The following is a 17190-nucleotide window of genomic DNA, read 5'->3' as shown; positions in this document are numbered from 1 at the left end:
GTACAGTGTTGATATGGGCCAACCAGCCCAGGATACTGATCACATTCCGAACTGGTACAGTATAAATATGGGTCAACCAGCCCAGGATAGTGATCGCCATGCCAAGCTGCTACAGTGTGAATATTGTTCAGAAATCCCAGGATACTGATCGTCATACCGAGCTGGTACAATGTGAATATGGGTCAAACTTCCACGGTACTAATCATCTTGCCGACCTGGTACTGCTAGAATATGGGTCAACCAGCCCAGGGTACAAATCGTCATGCTGAGCTTGTACGGAGTGAATATAGGTCAGCCAGCCCAAATGCTGATCTTAACGACGAGCTGGTGCAGTGTGAATATGGGTCAACCAGCCGAGGATACATTTCGGCATGCCAACTCTGTACGGTGTGAATATGTGTCAAACGGCCCAGGATTCTGATCGCCATGCCAAGCTGTTACAGTGTGAATATGGGTCAAAATTGCCGGGATACTGATCACCATGCTGAGCTGGTACAGTGTGAATATGGGAAAAACAGCCCAGGATACTGATCGTCATGCTGAGCTGGTACAGTGTGAATATGGGTCAGCCAGCCCACGATACCAAAAGTCATGCCGAGCTGGCACAGTGTGAATATGGGTCAACCAGCCCAGGATAAAAATTGTCATGCCGAACTGGTACACTGTGAATATGGGTCAAACAGACCAGCATATTGATCACAATGCCGAGCTTCTCCAGCGTTAATACGTGTCAACGAGCCCAGGATACTGATCACATTCCGAGCTGGCATAGTTTGAATGTAGGTCAACCAGCCCAGGATACTGATCGGCATGCCAAGCCTGTAGAGTGTGAATATGTGTCAGGCGGCCCAGGATGCTGATCGCCATGTCAAGCTGTTACAGTGTGAATATGGGTCACAAATGCCAGGATACTGATCACCATGCCAAGGGGGTACAGTGTTAATATGAGACAACAGCCCAGGAAACTGATCGTAATGCCGAGCTGGTACAGTGTTCATATGGGTCAACCAGCCCAGGACACTGATCACATTCCGAGCTGGTACAGTGTGAAGATGGGTCAAACAGCCCAGGATACTGATTACCATGCTGATTTTGTGCAGTGTGAATATGGGTCAACTAGCCCTGGATACTGATCACCATGCTGAGCTGATACAGTGTGAATATGTGTCAACCAGCCCAGGATAGTGATCACCTTGCTGAGCTGGTGCAGTGTGAATATGTTTCAACCAGCCCAGGATGCTGATCACCATGCTGAGCTGGCACTGTGTGACTAAGCGTCAAATAGCCCAGGATACTGATCACCATGCTGAGCTGGTGCCGTTTCAATATCGGTAAACCAGCCCAGGATACCGATCGTCATGCCGATCTGGTACAGTGTGAATATGGGTCAAACAGCCCAGCAGACTAAATGTCAGGACGAGCTGGTGCAGTGTGACTATGGGTCAACCAGCAAGGATGCTGATCACCATGCTGAGCTGGTGCAGTGTAAAAATGGGTCAACCAGCCCAGGATATTGATCACCATGCTGAGCTGGTGCAGTTTGTTATGTGTCAGCCAGCACAGGATGCTGATTGTCATGTCGAAGTGCTGCAGTCCGAATATGGGTCAAATAGCTAAAGATACTGATCTCCACGTCGAGCTGGTACAGTGTGAATATGGGTCAGACAGCCCAGCATACTAACTGCAGGATGACCTGGTGCAGTGTGAAAATGGGTCAAAAACCCTTGGATGCCGATCACCATGCTCAACTGATGCAGTGTGAGTATGAGTCAACCAGCCCAGGATGCTGATTACCATGCTGAGATGGTGCAGAGTGTTATGGGTCAAACAGCACAGGATACTGATTGCATGCCGAGGTGCTGCAGGACGAATGTGTGTCAAACAGCCGATGATACTGATCTCCACGCCGATCTGGTACAGTGTGAATATGGGTCAACCACCCCAGGATACGGATCGCCATGCCGATCTGGTACAGTGTGAATAAGTGTCAACCAGCCAGGAATACTGATCACCATGCTGAGCTGGTGCAGTGTGAATATGGGTCAACCAGCCCGGGATACTGATCACCATGCTGACCTGGTACATTATGAATATGGGTTAACCAGCCCAGGATACAGATCGTCATGCTGAGCTGGTGCAGTGTGACTGTGGGTCAAACAGCGCAGTATACTAAAAGTCAAGACGAGCTGGTGCAGTGTGAATATGTCAATCAGCCCTGGATACTGATCACCATGCTGACCTGGTACATTGTGAATATGGGTTAACCAGCCAATGATACACATCGTCATGCTGAGCTGGTACAGTGTGAATATGGGTTAAACATCCCAGTATACTAAAAGTCAAGACGAGCTGGTGCAGTGTGAATATGGGTCAACCAGCCCAGGATGCTGATCACCATGCTGAGCTCGTGCAGAGTGAATATGAGTCAACCGGTTAGGATACTAATCGTCATGCTGAGCTGGTGCAGTGTGAATATGGGTCAACCAGCCCAGGATACTAGTCGTCATGCTGAGCTGGTGCAGTGTGAATATGGGTTAACCTGCCCAGGATATTAATCACAATCCGAGCTGGCACAGTGTGAATATGGGCCAACCTGCCCATGATACTGATCAACATGCCGAGGTGGTGCAGTCTGAACATGGGTCAACCAGCCCAGTATACTAAAAGTTAGGACGAGCTGGTGCAGTGTGAATATGGGTAAACCAGCCCAGGATGCTGATCACAATGCTGAGCTGGTGCAGTGTGTTACGTGTGAAACAGCACAGGTTACTGATTGCCATACCGAGGTGCTGCAGAACGAATATGTGTCAAACAGCCGGTGATACTATTCTCCACGCCGAACTGGTACAGTCGGAATATGGGTTAATGCGCCCAGGATACTGATCACCAAGCTGATCTTGAGCAGTGTGAATCCGGGTCAACAAGCCCTGCATACAAAAAGTCAGGACGAGCTGGTACAGTGTGAATATGGGTTAACGAGCCCACGATACTGATCACCAAGCTGATCTTGTGCAGTGTGAATCTGGGTCAACCAGCCCTGTGTACAAAAAGTCAAGACGAGATGGTACAGTGTGAATATGGGTCAACCAGCCCAGGATACTGATCACCATGCTGACCTTGTGCAGTGTGAATATGGGTCAACCAGCCCAGGCTACTAATCGCCATGCCTAGCTGGTACAGTGTGAATATGGGACAAGCAGCCCAGGATACTGATCGCCATGCTGAGCTGGTACAGTGTGAATATGGGTGAACCAGCCCAGGATACTTATGGCCATGCCGAGCTGGTACAGTCTGAACATGGGTCAACCAGCACAGGATACAGATCACCATGCAGAGCTGGTACAGTCCAAATATGGGTCAAACAGCCCAGGATACTGATCTCCAGGCCGAGCTGGTATAGGTTGAATATGGGTCAACTAGCCCAGGATAGTGATCGGCATTGCGAGCTGGTACAGTATGAATATTTGGCAACCAGCCCAGGATACTGATCACTATGCCGAGCTGGTACAATCCAAATATGGGTCAACCAGCCCAGGATACTGATCGGCATGCCGAGCTGGTACAGTGTGAATATGGGTCAACCAGCCCAGGATGCTGATGGCCATGCCGAGCTGGTACAGTGTGAATATGGGTCAACCAGCCCAGGATACTGATCTCTATGCCGAGCTGGTACAGTCCAAATATGGGTCAACCAGCCCAGGATACTGATCGGCATGCCGAGCTGGTACAGTGTGAATATGGGTCAACCAGCCCAGGATGCTGATGGCCATGCCAAGCTGGTACAGTGTGAATATGGGTCAACGAGCCCAGGATGCTGATGGCCATGCCGAACTGGTGCAGTGTGTATATGGATCAACCAGCCCAAGATACTGGTCGCCATGCCGAGCTGGTGCAGTGTGAATATGGGTCAATCAGCCCAGTACACTGACCCCCAGACCGAGCTGGTAAAGTGTGAATATCGGTCAACAAACCCAGGGTACGGATCGCCATGCCGAGCTGGTACATTGTGAAATAAAAGCAAGAAATGCTGGACCCACTCAGCAGGTTTGGCAACATCTCTGGAAAGCGAAGCAGAGTTAACGTTTCGGGTCAGTGACCCTTCTTTGGAACTGACAAATATTAGAAATGTCACAGGTTATAAGCAAGTGAGATGGGGGTGGGGCACGAGATAACAAAGTGGAAGGTGTAGATTGTACAATGCCACATAGCTAACCAAAACGTCATGGAGCAAAGGCAAACAATAGTTAATGGTGTGTTGAAAGACAAAGCATTAGTCCAGATAAGGTGTTAACGGACTGAATATTGAACAGCAGCAAGTGCAAACATGAAAAAAACAGTGGGTAAGCAAACTGAAGAACCTAAGATGAAATGAAATAAATGCAAAAAAAAATATTGTAAAAAATGTAAAAAAGTAAAAATAACTAAAAATGAAAGGAAAATGGGGGCCTGTCATGCTCTAAAATTATTGAACTGTTGTACAATATTGCACATTGTGAGTATGGGCCAACCTGCCCAGGATGCTGATCGCCAGGTCGAGCTGGTACAGTGTGAATATTAGCCAAACAACCCAGGATACTGCTCTCCATGCCAAGTTGGTACAGTGAGAAAATGGGTCAAACAGCCCAGAGATACTGATCTCCATGCCGAGCTGCTGCAGTGTGAATATGGGCCAGCCTGCCCATGATAGTGATCCCCATACCGAGCTGGTACAGTCTGAATAGGTGTCAACTAGCCCAGGATACTGATCATCATGCCGAGCTGGTACAGTGTGAATATGGGTCAACAAGCCCAGCATACTGATTACCATACCGAGCGGGTGCTGTGTGAATATGGTCCCTCACGGCCATCCTGTGCAGCCATTTGCAATCTCCCCTGGTCAACGTCAGCATTCTTCCACCACTCATGCTCCCATCACACTTCAGTCTCCTCGCGATCAGGAACCAGGTAATGGAAGGTGTCATCGACAGTGCTATCAAGTTGCATTTACTCACCAATAACCTGCTCACTGGTGCTCAATTTGGTTCCTCAATATTCTTTCATCTGCAGACCTCATTGCAGCCTTGGTCCAAACCTGGAGAAAAGAGCTGAACCCCAGAGGTGAGGTGAGAGTGACTGCCCTTGACAGCAAGGCAGCATTCAAGATTATGGCATCAACGAGCCCGAGCAAACCTGGATGCAATGGGTATCAGGGGGAACGCTGCATGCTGGTTGGAGTCATAACTGGCACAAAGGAAGATGGTTCTGGTTGTTGGAGGTTAATTTTCTCAATCCTGGGACATGACTGCAGGGGTTTCTCAGGCTATTTTCCTCGGCCCAACAATCTTCATCTGCTTCATCAATGACCTTCATTCAGAAGATCAGAAGTGGGATTATTCATTATGGATTGCAGAGTGTTTAGTTTCATTTCTGATTGCTCAGGTACTGAAGCAAACCGTGCCTACATGCAGCAAGAACCGGACAATATGCAGCCTTGGGCCGAGAATTGGCAAGTAATATTCACACCACACAGTCAGGAGCATAATTGAATAATCCCCACTTGCCTGGATGGGTGTGGCTCCAACACTCAGTACGTTTTGCACCCTCCAGGAGAAAGCAACCCGATTGATCAGCATCTCATTCACCACTTTTCCATTCACTGCCAGTCAACATAAAATGGAACCCAAAAATATTTTAAAAGGGCAGGCAAACATTTTCCACAGGCATGTAGATATTAATGAGGTAGGACGAGATTGGGTGGGGTGGGGCCTATTCGGGGAAAAGAGAGTAATATACACAGAGAGGCACAGAGCAAATTATAAAATTCCTAATGAGTACTGCATATCATTGTTTGCTGAGGAAGAGGAATCTGACAAAATATCAATGGAAGTGGAGAGAGTAGGGACAATGGATACAGTAAAAATTGAGAGGGAGGTGGTAGTGGAAAGGCTGGCTTTGCTTCTGGTTAATAAGTCACCTGGTCTGGATGGCTTCCATCGCAGGCTGCTAAAGGAAGTGGAATAAAGATAACACAACAGTATGCCATCATCTTACAATCCTCCATAGATGGGAGAGGTGCTAGAGGATTGGAATGTGGCAAATGTGACACCCTCCTACTGGAAAAGGTGTGAAGACCTTCCTAGCAGCTACAGGCTAGTTATTTATTTTCATTCATTCATGGTATGTGGGTGACGCTGGCCAGGCCAGCATTTATTGCCCATCCCTAATTGCCCTTGAGAAGGTGGTGGTGAGTTGCCTTCTTGAACCTGCTGCAGTCCATTTGGGCTGAGTGGTTCCCATTGACCACAGTGCTGTTCTGAAGGGAGTTCCATGATTTTGACCCAGCGACAGTGAAGGAACGGCGATATAGCTCCAAATCAGGATGGTGTGTGACTTGAAGGGGAACTTGCAGGTGGTGGTATTCCCATGGATTTGCTGCCCTTGCCCTTCTAGTTGGTAGAGGTCGCGGGTTTGGAAGGTGCTGTCTGAACAGCCTTGGCGTATTCCTGCAGTGCATCTTGTAGATGGTACACACTGCTGCCACTGTGCGTCGGTGGTGGAGGGAGTGAATGTTTGTAGATGGGGTGCCAATCAAGCGGGCTGCTTTGTCCTGGATGGTGTCGAGCTTCTTGAGTGTTGTTGGAGCTGCACCCATCCAGGCAAGTGGAAAGTATTCCATCACACTCCTGACTTGTGCCTTGTAGATGGTGTACAGGCTTTGGGGAGTCAGGAGATGAGTTACCCGCCTTAGGATTCCAACCATCTGACTTGCTCTTGTAGCCATGGTATTTATTCGGGTACTCCAGTTCAGTTTCTGGTCAATGGTAGCCGCTTGGATTTATATAGTGGGGGATTCAGCGATGGTAATGCAGTTGAATGTCAAGGTGAGATGGTTAGATTCTCTCTTGTTGGAGATGGTCATTGACAGGCACTTGCGTGGCGCGAATGTTACTTGCCACTTATCAGCCCAAGCCTGGATATTGTCCAGGTCTTGCTGCATTTCTACGCGGACTGCTTCAGTATCTGAGAAGTCAAGAATGGTGTGGAACATTGTGCAATCATCATCGAACATCCCGACTTCTGACCTTATGATTGAAGGAAGGTGATTGATGAAGCAGCTGAAGATGGTTGGTCCCAGGACACTACCCTGAGGAACTCTTGTAATGATGTCCTGTAGCTGAGATGATTGACCTCCAACACACACAACCATCTTCCTTTGTGCCAGGTATGAGTCTAACCAGTGGAGGGTTTCCCCCCTGATTCCCATTGACCTCAGTTTTTCTCGGGCTCCTTGATGCCATACTCGGTCAAATGCTGCCTTGATGTCAAGGGCAGCCACTCTCACCTCACCTCTTGACTTCAGCTCATTTGTCCATGTTTGAACCAAGGCTGTAATGAGGTCAGGAGCTGAGTGGCTCTGGCGGAACCCAAACTGAGCGTCACTGAGCAGGTTATTGCTAAGCAAGTGCCGCTTGATGGCACTGTTAATGACACCTTCCATCACTTTAGTGATGATTGAGAGTCGGCTGCTGGGGCGGTAATTGGCTTGGTTGGACTTGTCCTGCTTTTTGCGTGTAGGACATACCTGGGCAATTTTCTACATTGCAGGGTAGATGACAGTGTTGTAGTTGTACTGGAACAGCTTGGCTAGGGGTGCGGCAAGTTCTGGAGGACAGGTCGACAATACTATTGCCGGAATATTGTCAGGGCCCATAGATTTTGCAGTATCCGGTCGCTTCAGTCGTTTTTTGATATCACGCGGAGTGAATCCAATTGGCTGAAGTCTGGCATCTGTGATGCTGGGGACTTCAGGAGGAGGCCGAGATCGATCATCAACTCGGCACTTCTGGCTGAAGATTGTTACAAATGCTTCAGCCTTATCCTTCGCACTGATGTGCTGGGTTCCCCCATCATTGAGGATGGGGATATTTGTGGAGCCACCTCCTCCAGTTAGTTGTTTAATTGTTTACCACCATTCATGGCTGGATGTGGCAGGATTGCAGAGCTTCGATCTGATCCGTTGGTTACGGTATCACTGAGCTCTGTCTATCGCTCTGTCGATATTTGTGGAGCCACCTCCTCAAGTTACTTGTTTAATAGTCCACCACCATTCACGGCTGGATGTGGCAGGACGACAGAGCTTCGATCTGATCCGTTGGTTATGGGATCGCTTAGCTCTGTCTATTCATCATCAGTGATCTAAGTTTAACTTTGGTGGGAGGAAAACTTCGAGAAAAAATAATTTGGGACAAGATCAACAGTCAGATGGAGAATTGCGAGTTAGTTAAGGAAAGCCAGCATGAATTTCTTCAGTGAAAATCATTTTTGACTCACCTGCTGGTGTATTTTAAGGAGATAACAGAAGGGTTTGATGAGTGAAATGCTGTTGATGTGGCGTACATGGCATTTCAAAAGGCATTTGATACAATGCCACATAACAGACTTGTGAACAAACTTGTAGCTCATGGAATAAAAGGGACGGTAGCCACATGGATATGAAATTGGCTGAGTGACAGGAAACAAAGAGTAATGGTTGGAGTTCCCCAGGAATTAGTGTTGGGACCCTTGCTTTCCTGATATATATTAATCACCTGGACCTTGCTGTACAGGGCACAATTTCAAAATTTGCAGATGATACAAAATTGGAAACATTGTGAGCTGTGAGAAGGATAGTGTGGAACTTCAAAAGGACTTAGACATGTTGGTGGAATGGACAGACAGATGGCAGATGAAGTTCAATGTAGAGAAATGTGCAGTGATTCATTTCAGTAGGAAGAACATAAAAAGACAACATCGAATGAAGAGTACAATTCGAAATGGGTGCAGGAGCAGAGAGACCTAGGTGTATATGTGCATAAGTCATTGAAGGTGGCAAGACAGCTTGTGAGAGTGGTTAATAAAGCATACATTATGCTGGGCTTTATTAATAGGGGCAGAGAGTACAAGAGTAAAGAAGTTATGTTGAACTTGTATAAGACACTCGTTCGGTCTCAGCTGGAGTATTGCGTCCAGTTCTGGGTGCCACACTTGAGGAAAGACGTGAGGGCATTGGAGAGAGTGCAGAAAAGATTCATGAGAATGGTTCCAGGGATGAGAAATTTCAGTTATGAAGATAAATTGGAGAGAATAGGGCTGTTTTCCATGGAGAAGAGAAGGCTGAGTGGTGATTTGATAGATGTATTCAAAATCATGAGAGATCTGAACGTAGTAGTTGGAGAGAAACTGTTCCCACTCGTGAGAGGATCGAGAATGAGAGAGCACAGATTTAAAGTATTTGGTAAGAGAAGCACAAGTGACATGAGGAAAAACATTTTCATGCAGAGAGTTGTTAAGATCTGGAATGTGCTGCCTAGGAATGTGGTGGAGGCAGGTTCAATTGAAGCATTCAAAAGGGAATTAGACAGTTATATGAAAAAGGAGAATGTGCAGCGTTATGGGGAGAAGATGGGGGAATGGAAAAGACGGAAATTGTTCCTTCAGAGAGCCAGTGTTGACACGATGGGCCGAATGGCCTCCTTCCGCGCTGTAACGATTATGTGATTCTGTGAGTGTAGATTAAAGGTTTAGAAACAATTCTCAGGGGAAATATCAACAGGCACTTGGAGAGGTTTGAGTTCATTAAGGATATTGAACGCAGATTTGTAAAAGGGAGATCATGCTTGACTTATCTAATTGTATTTTTTGATTAAAAATCAGAGAAAGTTGATGAAAGGAATGCCGTGGATGTTGACTATTTGGATTTGAAGGATGTGTTTGATAAAGTGCCAGATGAAAGGCTGGGGAACAAAATTGAGGCTCATAGAATAGGAAGGTCAGCGTCCAATAGAAGTAAACAAATGGCTTAATGACAGTAAACAGTGTGTCGTGGTAAAAGGTTGTTGATTTCAGACTAGAGGTTGGTGGACAGTGATGTTCCCCAGAGGGCATGGCTAGGACCACTGCCTTTTGTTTGCTGTATACAAATGACTTGGTCTTGGATATACAGTGGAATTTCAAAATTTGCTGATGATAAACATGGAGAAGGGACGAACAGTGAGGACGATATGATCTGCCTGCGACAGGACGTAGATATACCAGCGAAATAGGCAGAAAAGTGGCAGATGGATTTTGATCAGACAAGTATGATGTGATGCAATTTGGCATAAGGGACAGGGCGAGGCAATATAGCCTCAATGGCACTGTTCAAAAGAGTGTGTAGGACTAGAGGGAGCTGGGGCTCCATGTGCATTTGAATGTGGAAGGAAATACTGAAATATTAGGCTTCATAAATAGAGAAATAGAATACAAAAGTAGGGAAGTTTTATAATGTAACGATACAGAGCTCTGGTTAGGCCCCAATTGGAGTTATGTGCCAAGTTCATATCACCACTCTTTCGGAATGAGGTGAGAGTCCTTGAGAGGGTGCAGAGGAGATTCAACAGAATGATTCCAGGGATGGGGGCTTTTAGATACAATGTTAGTTTGGAAAAGCTGGTGTGCTTCTCACTGGTGCAAAGGAGAATGAGGGGAAATTCGATGGAAGTGTACAAGATTCTGATAGGCTTCGATAAGGTAGACATGGAGAAATTGTTCCCGTTAACTAATGGTACAAGGACCAGGGGTCACAGAAGGTTTTGGGCGAGAGATGCAGAGGGAATGTGAAGAAGGACTTTTGTTTTTATGCAGTGTGTCGTAATGACTTGGAACTCAATGCCCATGAGGGTGGTGGAAGGAGAGATAAATCAATGATTTCAAAAGGAAACTGGATGCGCACTGGAAGGAAATGTACTTGCATGGCTATGGGGACTGTGAAGGGAGTGGGACTGACTGGAATGTTCTGCACAGAGTCAGCATGACTAATGGTCTCCTTCTATGTCGTAAATCTATGACTCCAAGATTGCAGCAAAATGATAGCAGTGTGCACAGTATAAAAGATGAACTGCAGCAACTCACCAAGCCTCCTTCAACAACACCTTCCAATCTCGCAACCTCTACCAGCTGGAAGGGCAAAGGGAGCAGACGCAAAGGAACACTACCACCAGCAAGCTCCCCTCCAAGCAGCACACCATCCTGACTTGGGATTATCTTGCCGTTCGTTCACTGTCACTGGGTAAAAAACGTTCAGGAAAACAGATCACCTCTACCTTTTCAACGGCATTGACGGATGGACAATAATTCTTGGCCTATCCAGCGATGCCCAGGTCCATGAACAAATAGAACTTTCTAAAGCCATTGAGGTAGCACGGTGCAGGAGCACGAGGCAAGTTAGGGTGGAAAATGCCCAGGAAATGGTCCTGGACAGAATTGGGGATGGACAGGATACAGTATTGGAACTTAGTTCAGGGTCAAATCAATCAGCGAGGAAGTGAACACTCTGTTTCAGCCTCATGTATTGGCATATTCGTTGGATAGAGAGCAGAGTTTGTGCTGGATACTGAAAACAATGGTTTCAATCACCCCAATACTTAAATAACAAGAGCAGTAATGCATTGAATTGTGGTTTACACATGTAATAGCTGAATAGAGTGACTTAGCAGCGTGACAACAGCAGCGAAGAGGCAACAGCAAATTAGAACAATAGTAATGCAGTTAGCAATGGTCTTTCGAGCTAATTTCTGGTGACAGATATTTACCAGGAACGACAACAGTATCGAGGTGGATAGAGTAAATGATAAGATCAGAAATGCAGTTAAACATGGTTTATTGATTAAAAGGTAAAGAGAGAGAGAGACTTACCAGGGACACCAACAATAGCGAGAATGGGATAGTAGATGCATTGAATCATCTTCAATGCATCCGAGATCCGCCAATCTAATGTTATCCAATCATCATCTGCAGTAAGACTGTCAAACCAATAAGACAAACTTCTGCCCATTGTTGTAACATTCCAATTTATTGTTCTCAGTTTCTGTTCCATTGTTGCAACATTCCAATCTCTTGTTCTCAGATTCTGGTTTATCCTCTCCCTCTCTCTGGAACCTCTGGTCCGTTCGTGCCAGGGATGAAGTTTCCGCTGACAATATGGGATAACACATTGAAAGGAGTCCCTTATTAATAGTAGAGGAAAACCCTCCAGTGACACAATTAGGGTTTATAGAGACTGAAATTAATTACAGTCACTGAACAAACAGATTCAGTTAACTCCTTTAAATTCAACACTGTTGGTACCATGATAACGCATAACATTTATGGTTTACAGGTGGGATATATGAGGGTTGCTGATGGAAAGAATGGTGGAAATAACAGAGGAAATGGTCAGAATCTTACAATCCTCCTAGGATATGGCAGTGGTGACAGATGACTACAGATTCCGCAATGTTGCACCCTGTTTAAGACAGGAGAAATGGATAAACTTTGGAATTACAGTTCCAGCAGTCTAACATCGATGTAAATTTGTGGAAACTATTGCAGCCTATAATCTGGGACAAATCCTTTGTGCCTTGGAAATACAGGAGTTTAAAAATGACAAGCATCCTGGATATGTTAATGCCAAACATGTCTGACAAACTTGATCGAGTTCCTCAATGACGTCATGGAGAGGCTTGTTGAAGGCAGCATGGTTGATGCTATTTATATGGACTTTCAAATGTCATCTGATCAAGTGCCATCTAATGGACTTGTTGGGAAAACTACAGCCCATGGATTAAAGGGGCAGTGACAGTGTGGATATGACACTGGCTAAGAAACAGAAAGGAGAGAGAAGTTGTGAACAGTTGTTGTTCAGACTAGGTAGGAGTATACAGTAGTGCTCCTCAGTGATCAGTATTAGGATCACTCCACCTTTGTTACATATTAATGGCACAGAAGTATATATAAATGGCATAATTTCAACGTTTGCAGATGATGTGGAGCTGGAAAATGTAAACTGTGAGGTGGATAGTCAGAGGCTGCAGGAGGACAGACTGACCAGACCAGGAGCCAATGCAGGAAGGCGATCACAGGCATGATTGATGAATGGGATTTGGTATGAATTAGGATACAGGCAGCAGAGGTTTAGACATTGAGGAGACCAAACGCAGACTGGGTGACCGCTTTGCGGAACACCTCCACTCAGTCCGCAAGCAGGACCCTGAGCTTCCGGTTCCTTGCCATTTCAACACTCCCCCCTGCTCTAATGCTCACATCTCTATCCTTGGTTTGCTGCAGTGTTCCACTGAACATCAACGCAAGCTCGAGAAACAGCATCTTATTTTTCAATTAGGCACACTACAGCCTGCCAGACTGAACATTGAGTTCAATAATTTCAGAGCATGACGGGCCCCCCATTTTACTTTTATTTTTAGTTCTTTTTTCTTTTTTTTACATTTTTACAATTTTTTTTCTTTTGTTTTTTTCATTTCGTTGTAGTCTGTTTTGTTTGCTTACCCATTATTTTCATGTTTGTACTTGCTGCTGTTCAATCTTCAGTTCGTTTACCTTATCTGTACTAATGCTTTGTCTTTCAACACACCATTAACATATTGTTTGCTTTTGCTCCATGACCTCTTGGTCAGCTATGTGACCTTGTCCAATCTACACCTTCTCCTTTGTTATCTCTTGCCCCACCCCTGGCTCACTTGCTTATAACCTTTGACATTTCTAATATTTGCCAGTTCCAAGGAAGGGTCATTGACCCGAAACGTTAACTCTATTTCTCTTTCCACAGATGCTGCCAGACCTGCTGAGTGGTTCCAGCATTTCCTGTTTTTATTTCACATTTCCAGCATCCGCAGTATTTTGCTTTTATCACCATCTGCAATTTCCCCTCCAAGTCACACACCATCCTGATTGGAACTATATCGCCGTTCCTTCACTGTCGATGGGTCAAAATCCTGGAACTCCCTTCCTAACAGCACTGTGGGTGTCTCTGCCTCCCATGGACTGCAGCGGTTCAAGAAGGCAGCTCACCACCACCTTCCCAAGGGCCATGGAGAGATGGGAAATAAATGCTGGCCTGACCAGCGATGCCGACATCCCAGGATCGAATAAAAAAGTCTCAACTAGCAATGAGGTAAAACAATATCACACAGATCAAATTTTTAAAAATCCAACCATTAATTTTTAAAAGTCCCCTTCGCACCTTAAACAAACTTCAAAGTCCCTTTTTACCTGAACCAAATTTTAAAGTTATTTTTTTACCTTCGTCCCTTCAAACTCACACACCAACATATACACTGGTTAACCGAGAACAAGATTTAAAAAAAATATCTTTCGATCAGAGCTCTCTTACAGACAAAAAGCATTTGGGTTAACTAGTTGCTCATTTTTGAAGGAAACAGCAGATGAGATATGTTGTTCCAAACTAGCATGCAGTCTAACTTCTGAGCACACACAGCCAAGTTACCAGACAACAGTTCTCTTCAGGCGGCATTGAGAATTATTTTTAGCAGGCTTTCTTCCAATACAGGAAACAAGACGACTGGACACCTTGGACTTCACAGGGTCTGTTCTGGAATTTCTGGAAAATGAGCTGGGTTGTGGTCTTCTCTTCTTTCTTGACTTTTTCTTCAGACTTGACTTACCTCCTTCCAGAATGTAAAACCACACACACAGACCGACAACCAGAAAGCTTGTCAGTTTGTCTGCCCATCCCAGGTGTTCTCTGCTACTACTGGGCTTTTCCAATCAAAGGAGCACTTATCACTTTTCTGCCCACTACCAGGCTTTCGGCTTCATCTCCAACCCGAACCTTGTGATAACCAGCAACTCTGTTGCCAGTCCAGCTCCCTCTCAGTGACCTCTTGGTGGTTTCATTTTTAATAAAAGAAACGGTCTAACATTTATTCAGCTGAACCATAAATGCCTTCAAAAATATTTTTTAGCCAAAAAAGAATCACTTTTGTTACACTTGGTAAAGACGGATGCAAAGTATTCATTTAATACCTCAACTGTGCCTTCTGTGACCATGTGCAAATCCTCTTGATGGCCCCGAATCGGCGCAACTCCTCCTTTTGCAACCTTTTTATACTTCTATAGAAAACATAGGAACTCCATTTAATGTTAACCGCCAGACGCTTCTCATATTCTATCTTTGCTTCTCTTACTTGCTTTTACACTTCCGCTCTGCCTAGTTCTCGATAGTGTTTTCTACCTGGCATCTGCCATAAGCACACTTTTTCTTCTTTATCGTAATCTCTACCTCACCTCTTTTGTCATTCAGGGAGCTCTGGATTTGTTTACCCCACCTTTCCCCTTCGAAGGAATATACCTTTACTGTGCCCGAACTATCTCTTCTTTGACGGTAGCCCATTGTTCAGCTACTGTTTTTCCTGCCAACCTTTGACTCCAATTTATTTTCCCCAGCTGCATTCTTACCCCACTGAAGTTGGGCTTCCCCAAGTTAATTATTCCTACCCTTAATTGTTATTTGTCCTTCTATGTAGTCAGCCTAAACCTTATAATGTAATGATCACTATCCTTTAAGTGCTCCCCTGCTGGTACTTGATCCACTTGGCCCACGTCATTCCCAAGTACCAGATCCAGCAGCGCCTCTTTTCTTGAATGAGGGTTTCGGCTGCAGATCAGCTGAGGCAGAGCTTTAGTCATGTGATGTTACAGAGATGGAAATAGGTGATTGTAGTGATGTCACCAATATGAGGTTAGAAGCCTATTTTGTGGTCCAATGTGACACGAGGGGTGTGAATAGACTATAGTAATCTCAGACAGTTATTGGGAAGAAAGAAGGAATTGCTAGCGAGGGAAGGGAGCTTGGAGCGGGAAGCAAAAACAATAGGCTGAATTTTATTCCTCCCAGCCGTGTGCAAAACATTTTTGGCCCATATGTGCAGTCTGCATCTGCTGTGCCACAGTGATGTTGCAGGGTGCGGCTCATTTTAATATAGCGAGCGGGCCGCCCGCCCCACCCCCAATCACGTGACAGGGACGGCCTTAGTGACACCAACAGTGCTGTAAGCTGCCTCTATACAGACACTGGTGCCGTTTTTAAAGGGCAACCAGCCCTGCCACAAAAAGTGCAAAGTTTAACCCCGTACACCACAGTACCATCACTGTCCTAGAGGTCCTCTAGGACCTCACCTGTAGCCAATGAGGATGCAAAGTTTTCTGTCAAGGCCCCAGCAATTTCTTCCCTTGCCTCCCTCAGTATTCTGGGGTAGATCCCATCAGGCCCTGGGGACATATCTACTTTAATGCTTTGCAAGACAGCCAACATCTCATCCTTTTTGATAATAAGGTGGCTGAGACTGTCTGCACTCCCTTCCCTAGGCTCATCATGCACCAAGTCTTTCTCTTTGGTGAATACTGATGCAAAGTACTCATTTAGTACCTCGCCCATTTCCTCTGGCTCCACACATAGGTCCCCTTCTATGTCCTTGAGCGGACCAACCTTTCCCTACTAAACCTTTTGCTCTTTATATATGCATAAAAATCCTTGGGATTATCCTTATTCCTGTTTGCCAATGAAATTTCATGACCCCTTTTTGCCCGACTGACTCCTTGCTTACGTTCATTTCTACTGTCTTTATAATCCTCAAAGGGATTCGTCTGTTTCTCGCCTTCCAGCCCTTATGAATGCTTCCTTTTTCTTTTTGACTAGGCTCCCAATATCCCGCTTTATCCAAGGTTCCCGAAACTTGCCAAACTTGTCCTTCTTCCTCACAGGAACATGCTGGTCCTGGATTCTAATCAACTGACATTTGAAAGTCTCCCATATGTCAGATGTTGATTTTCCCTCAAATAGCCACCCCCAATCTAAATTCTTCAATTCCTGCCTAATATTGTTATAATTAAACTTCCCCCAATTTAGCACCTTCATCCAAGGACTACTCTTATCCTTATCCACAAGTACCTTAAAACTTATGGAATTATGGTCACTGCTCCCGAAATGCTCCCCCACTAAAACTTTGACCACCTGGCCCGGCTCATTCCCCAATACCAGGTCCAGAATGGCCCCATCCCTAGTTGGGCTACCTACATACTGTTTCAAGAAGCACACCTGGATGCTCCTCACAAATTCTGCCCCATCCAAGCCCCTAGCACTAAGTGAGTCCCAGTCAATATCGGGGAAGTTAAAATCACCCACCGCAACAACCCTGTTACGTTTACATCTTTCCAAAATCTGGCTACATATCTGCTCCTCTACCTCCCGCTGGCTGTTGGGGGGCCTGTAGAAAACCTCCAACATCGTGACTGCACCCTTCCTATTCCTGAGCTCCGCCCATATTGCCTCGCTGCATGACCCCTCTGAGGTGTCCTCCTGCAGTACAACTGTGATATTCTCCTTAACAAGTAATGCAA

General features: G+C 45.7%; 1 protein-coding gene across 1 annotated transcript in view; it reads right to left on the bottom strand.

Moving 5' to 3' along the window:
- Nucleotides 1–15480, bottom strand: part of LOC137365662 (probable G-protein coupled receptor 139) — a 54548-nt gene extending 39068 nt beyond the window's left edge. Inside the window, exons 1-3 of the mRNA XM_068028028.1 lie at nucleotides 15376–15480; nucleotides 14818–14904; nucleotides 11692–11968 (exon numbers count right to left, since the gene is read on the bottom strand). Coding sequence (XP_067884129.1) covers nucleotides 11692–11968; nucleotides 14818–14904; nucleotides 15376–15480 — 469 coding nt within the window. The remainder of the gene's footprint in view (nucleotides 1–11691; nucleotides 11969–14817; nucleotides 14905–15375) is intronic.
- Between the last annotated feature and the right edge of the window lie 1710 nt (nucleotides 15481–17190).

The sequence above is a fragment of the Heterodontus francisci genome, unplaced genomic scaffold, assembly GCF_036365525.1.
Source record: "Heterodontus francisci isolate sHetFra1 unplaced genomic scaffold, sHetFra1.hap1 HAP1_SCAFFOLD_218, whole genome shotgun sequence".
In the NCBI taxonomy this organism is placed as follows: Eukaryota; Metazoa; Chordata; class Chondrichthyes; order Heterodontiformes; family Heterodontidae; genus Heterodontus; species Heterodontus francisci.
The sequence above is the reverse complement of the archived record's forward strand: the minus strand, read 5'-3'. Positions and strand labels throughout refer to the sequence as shown.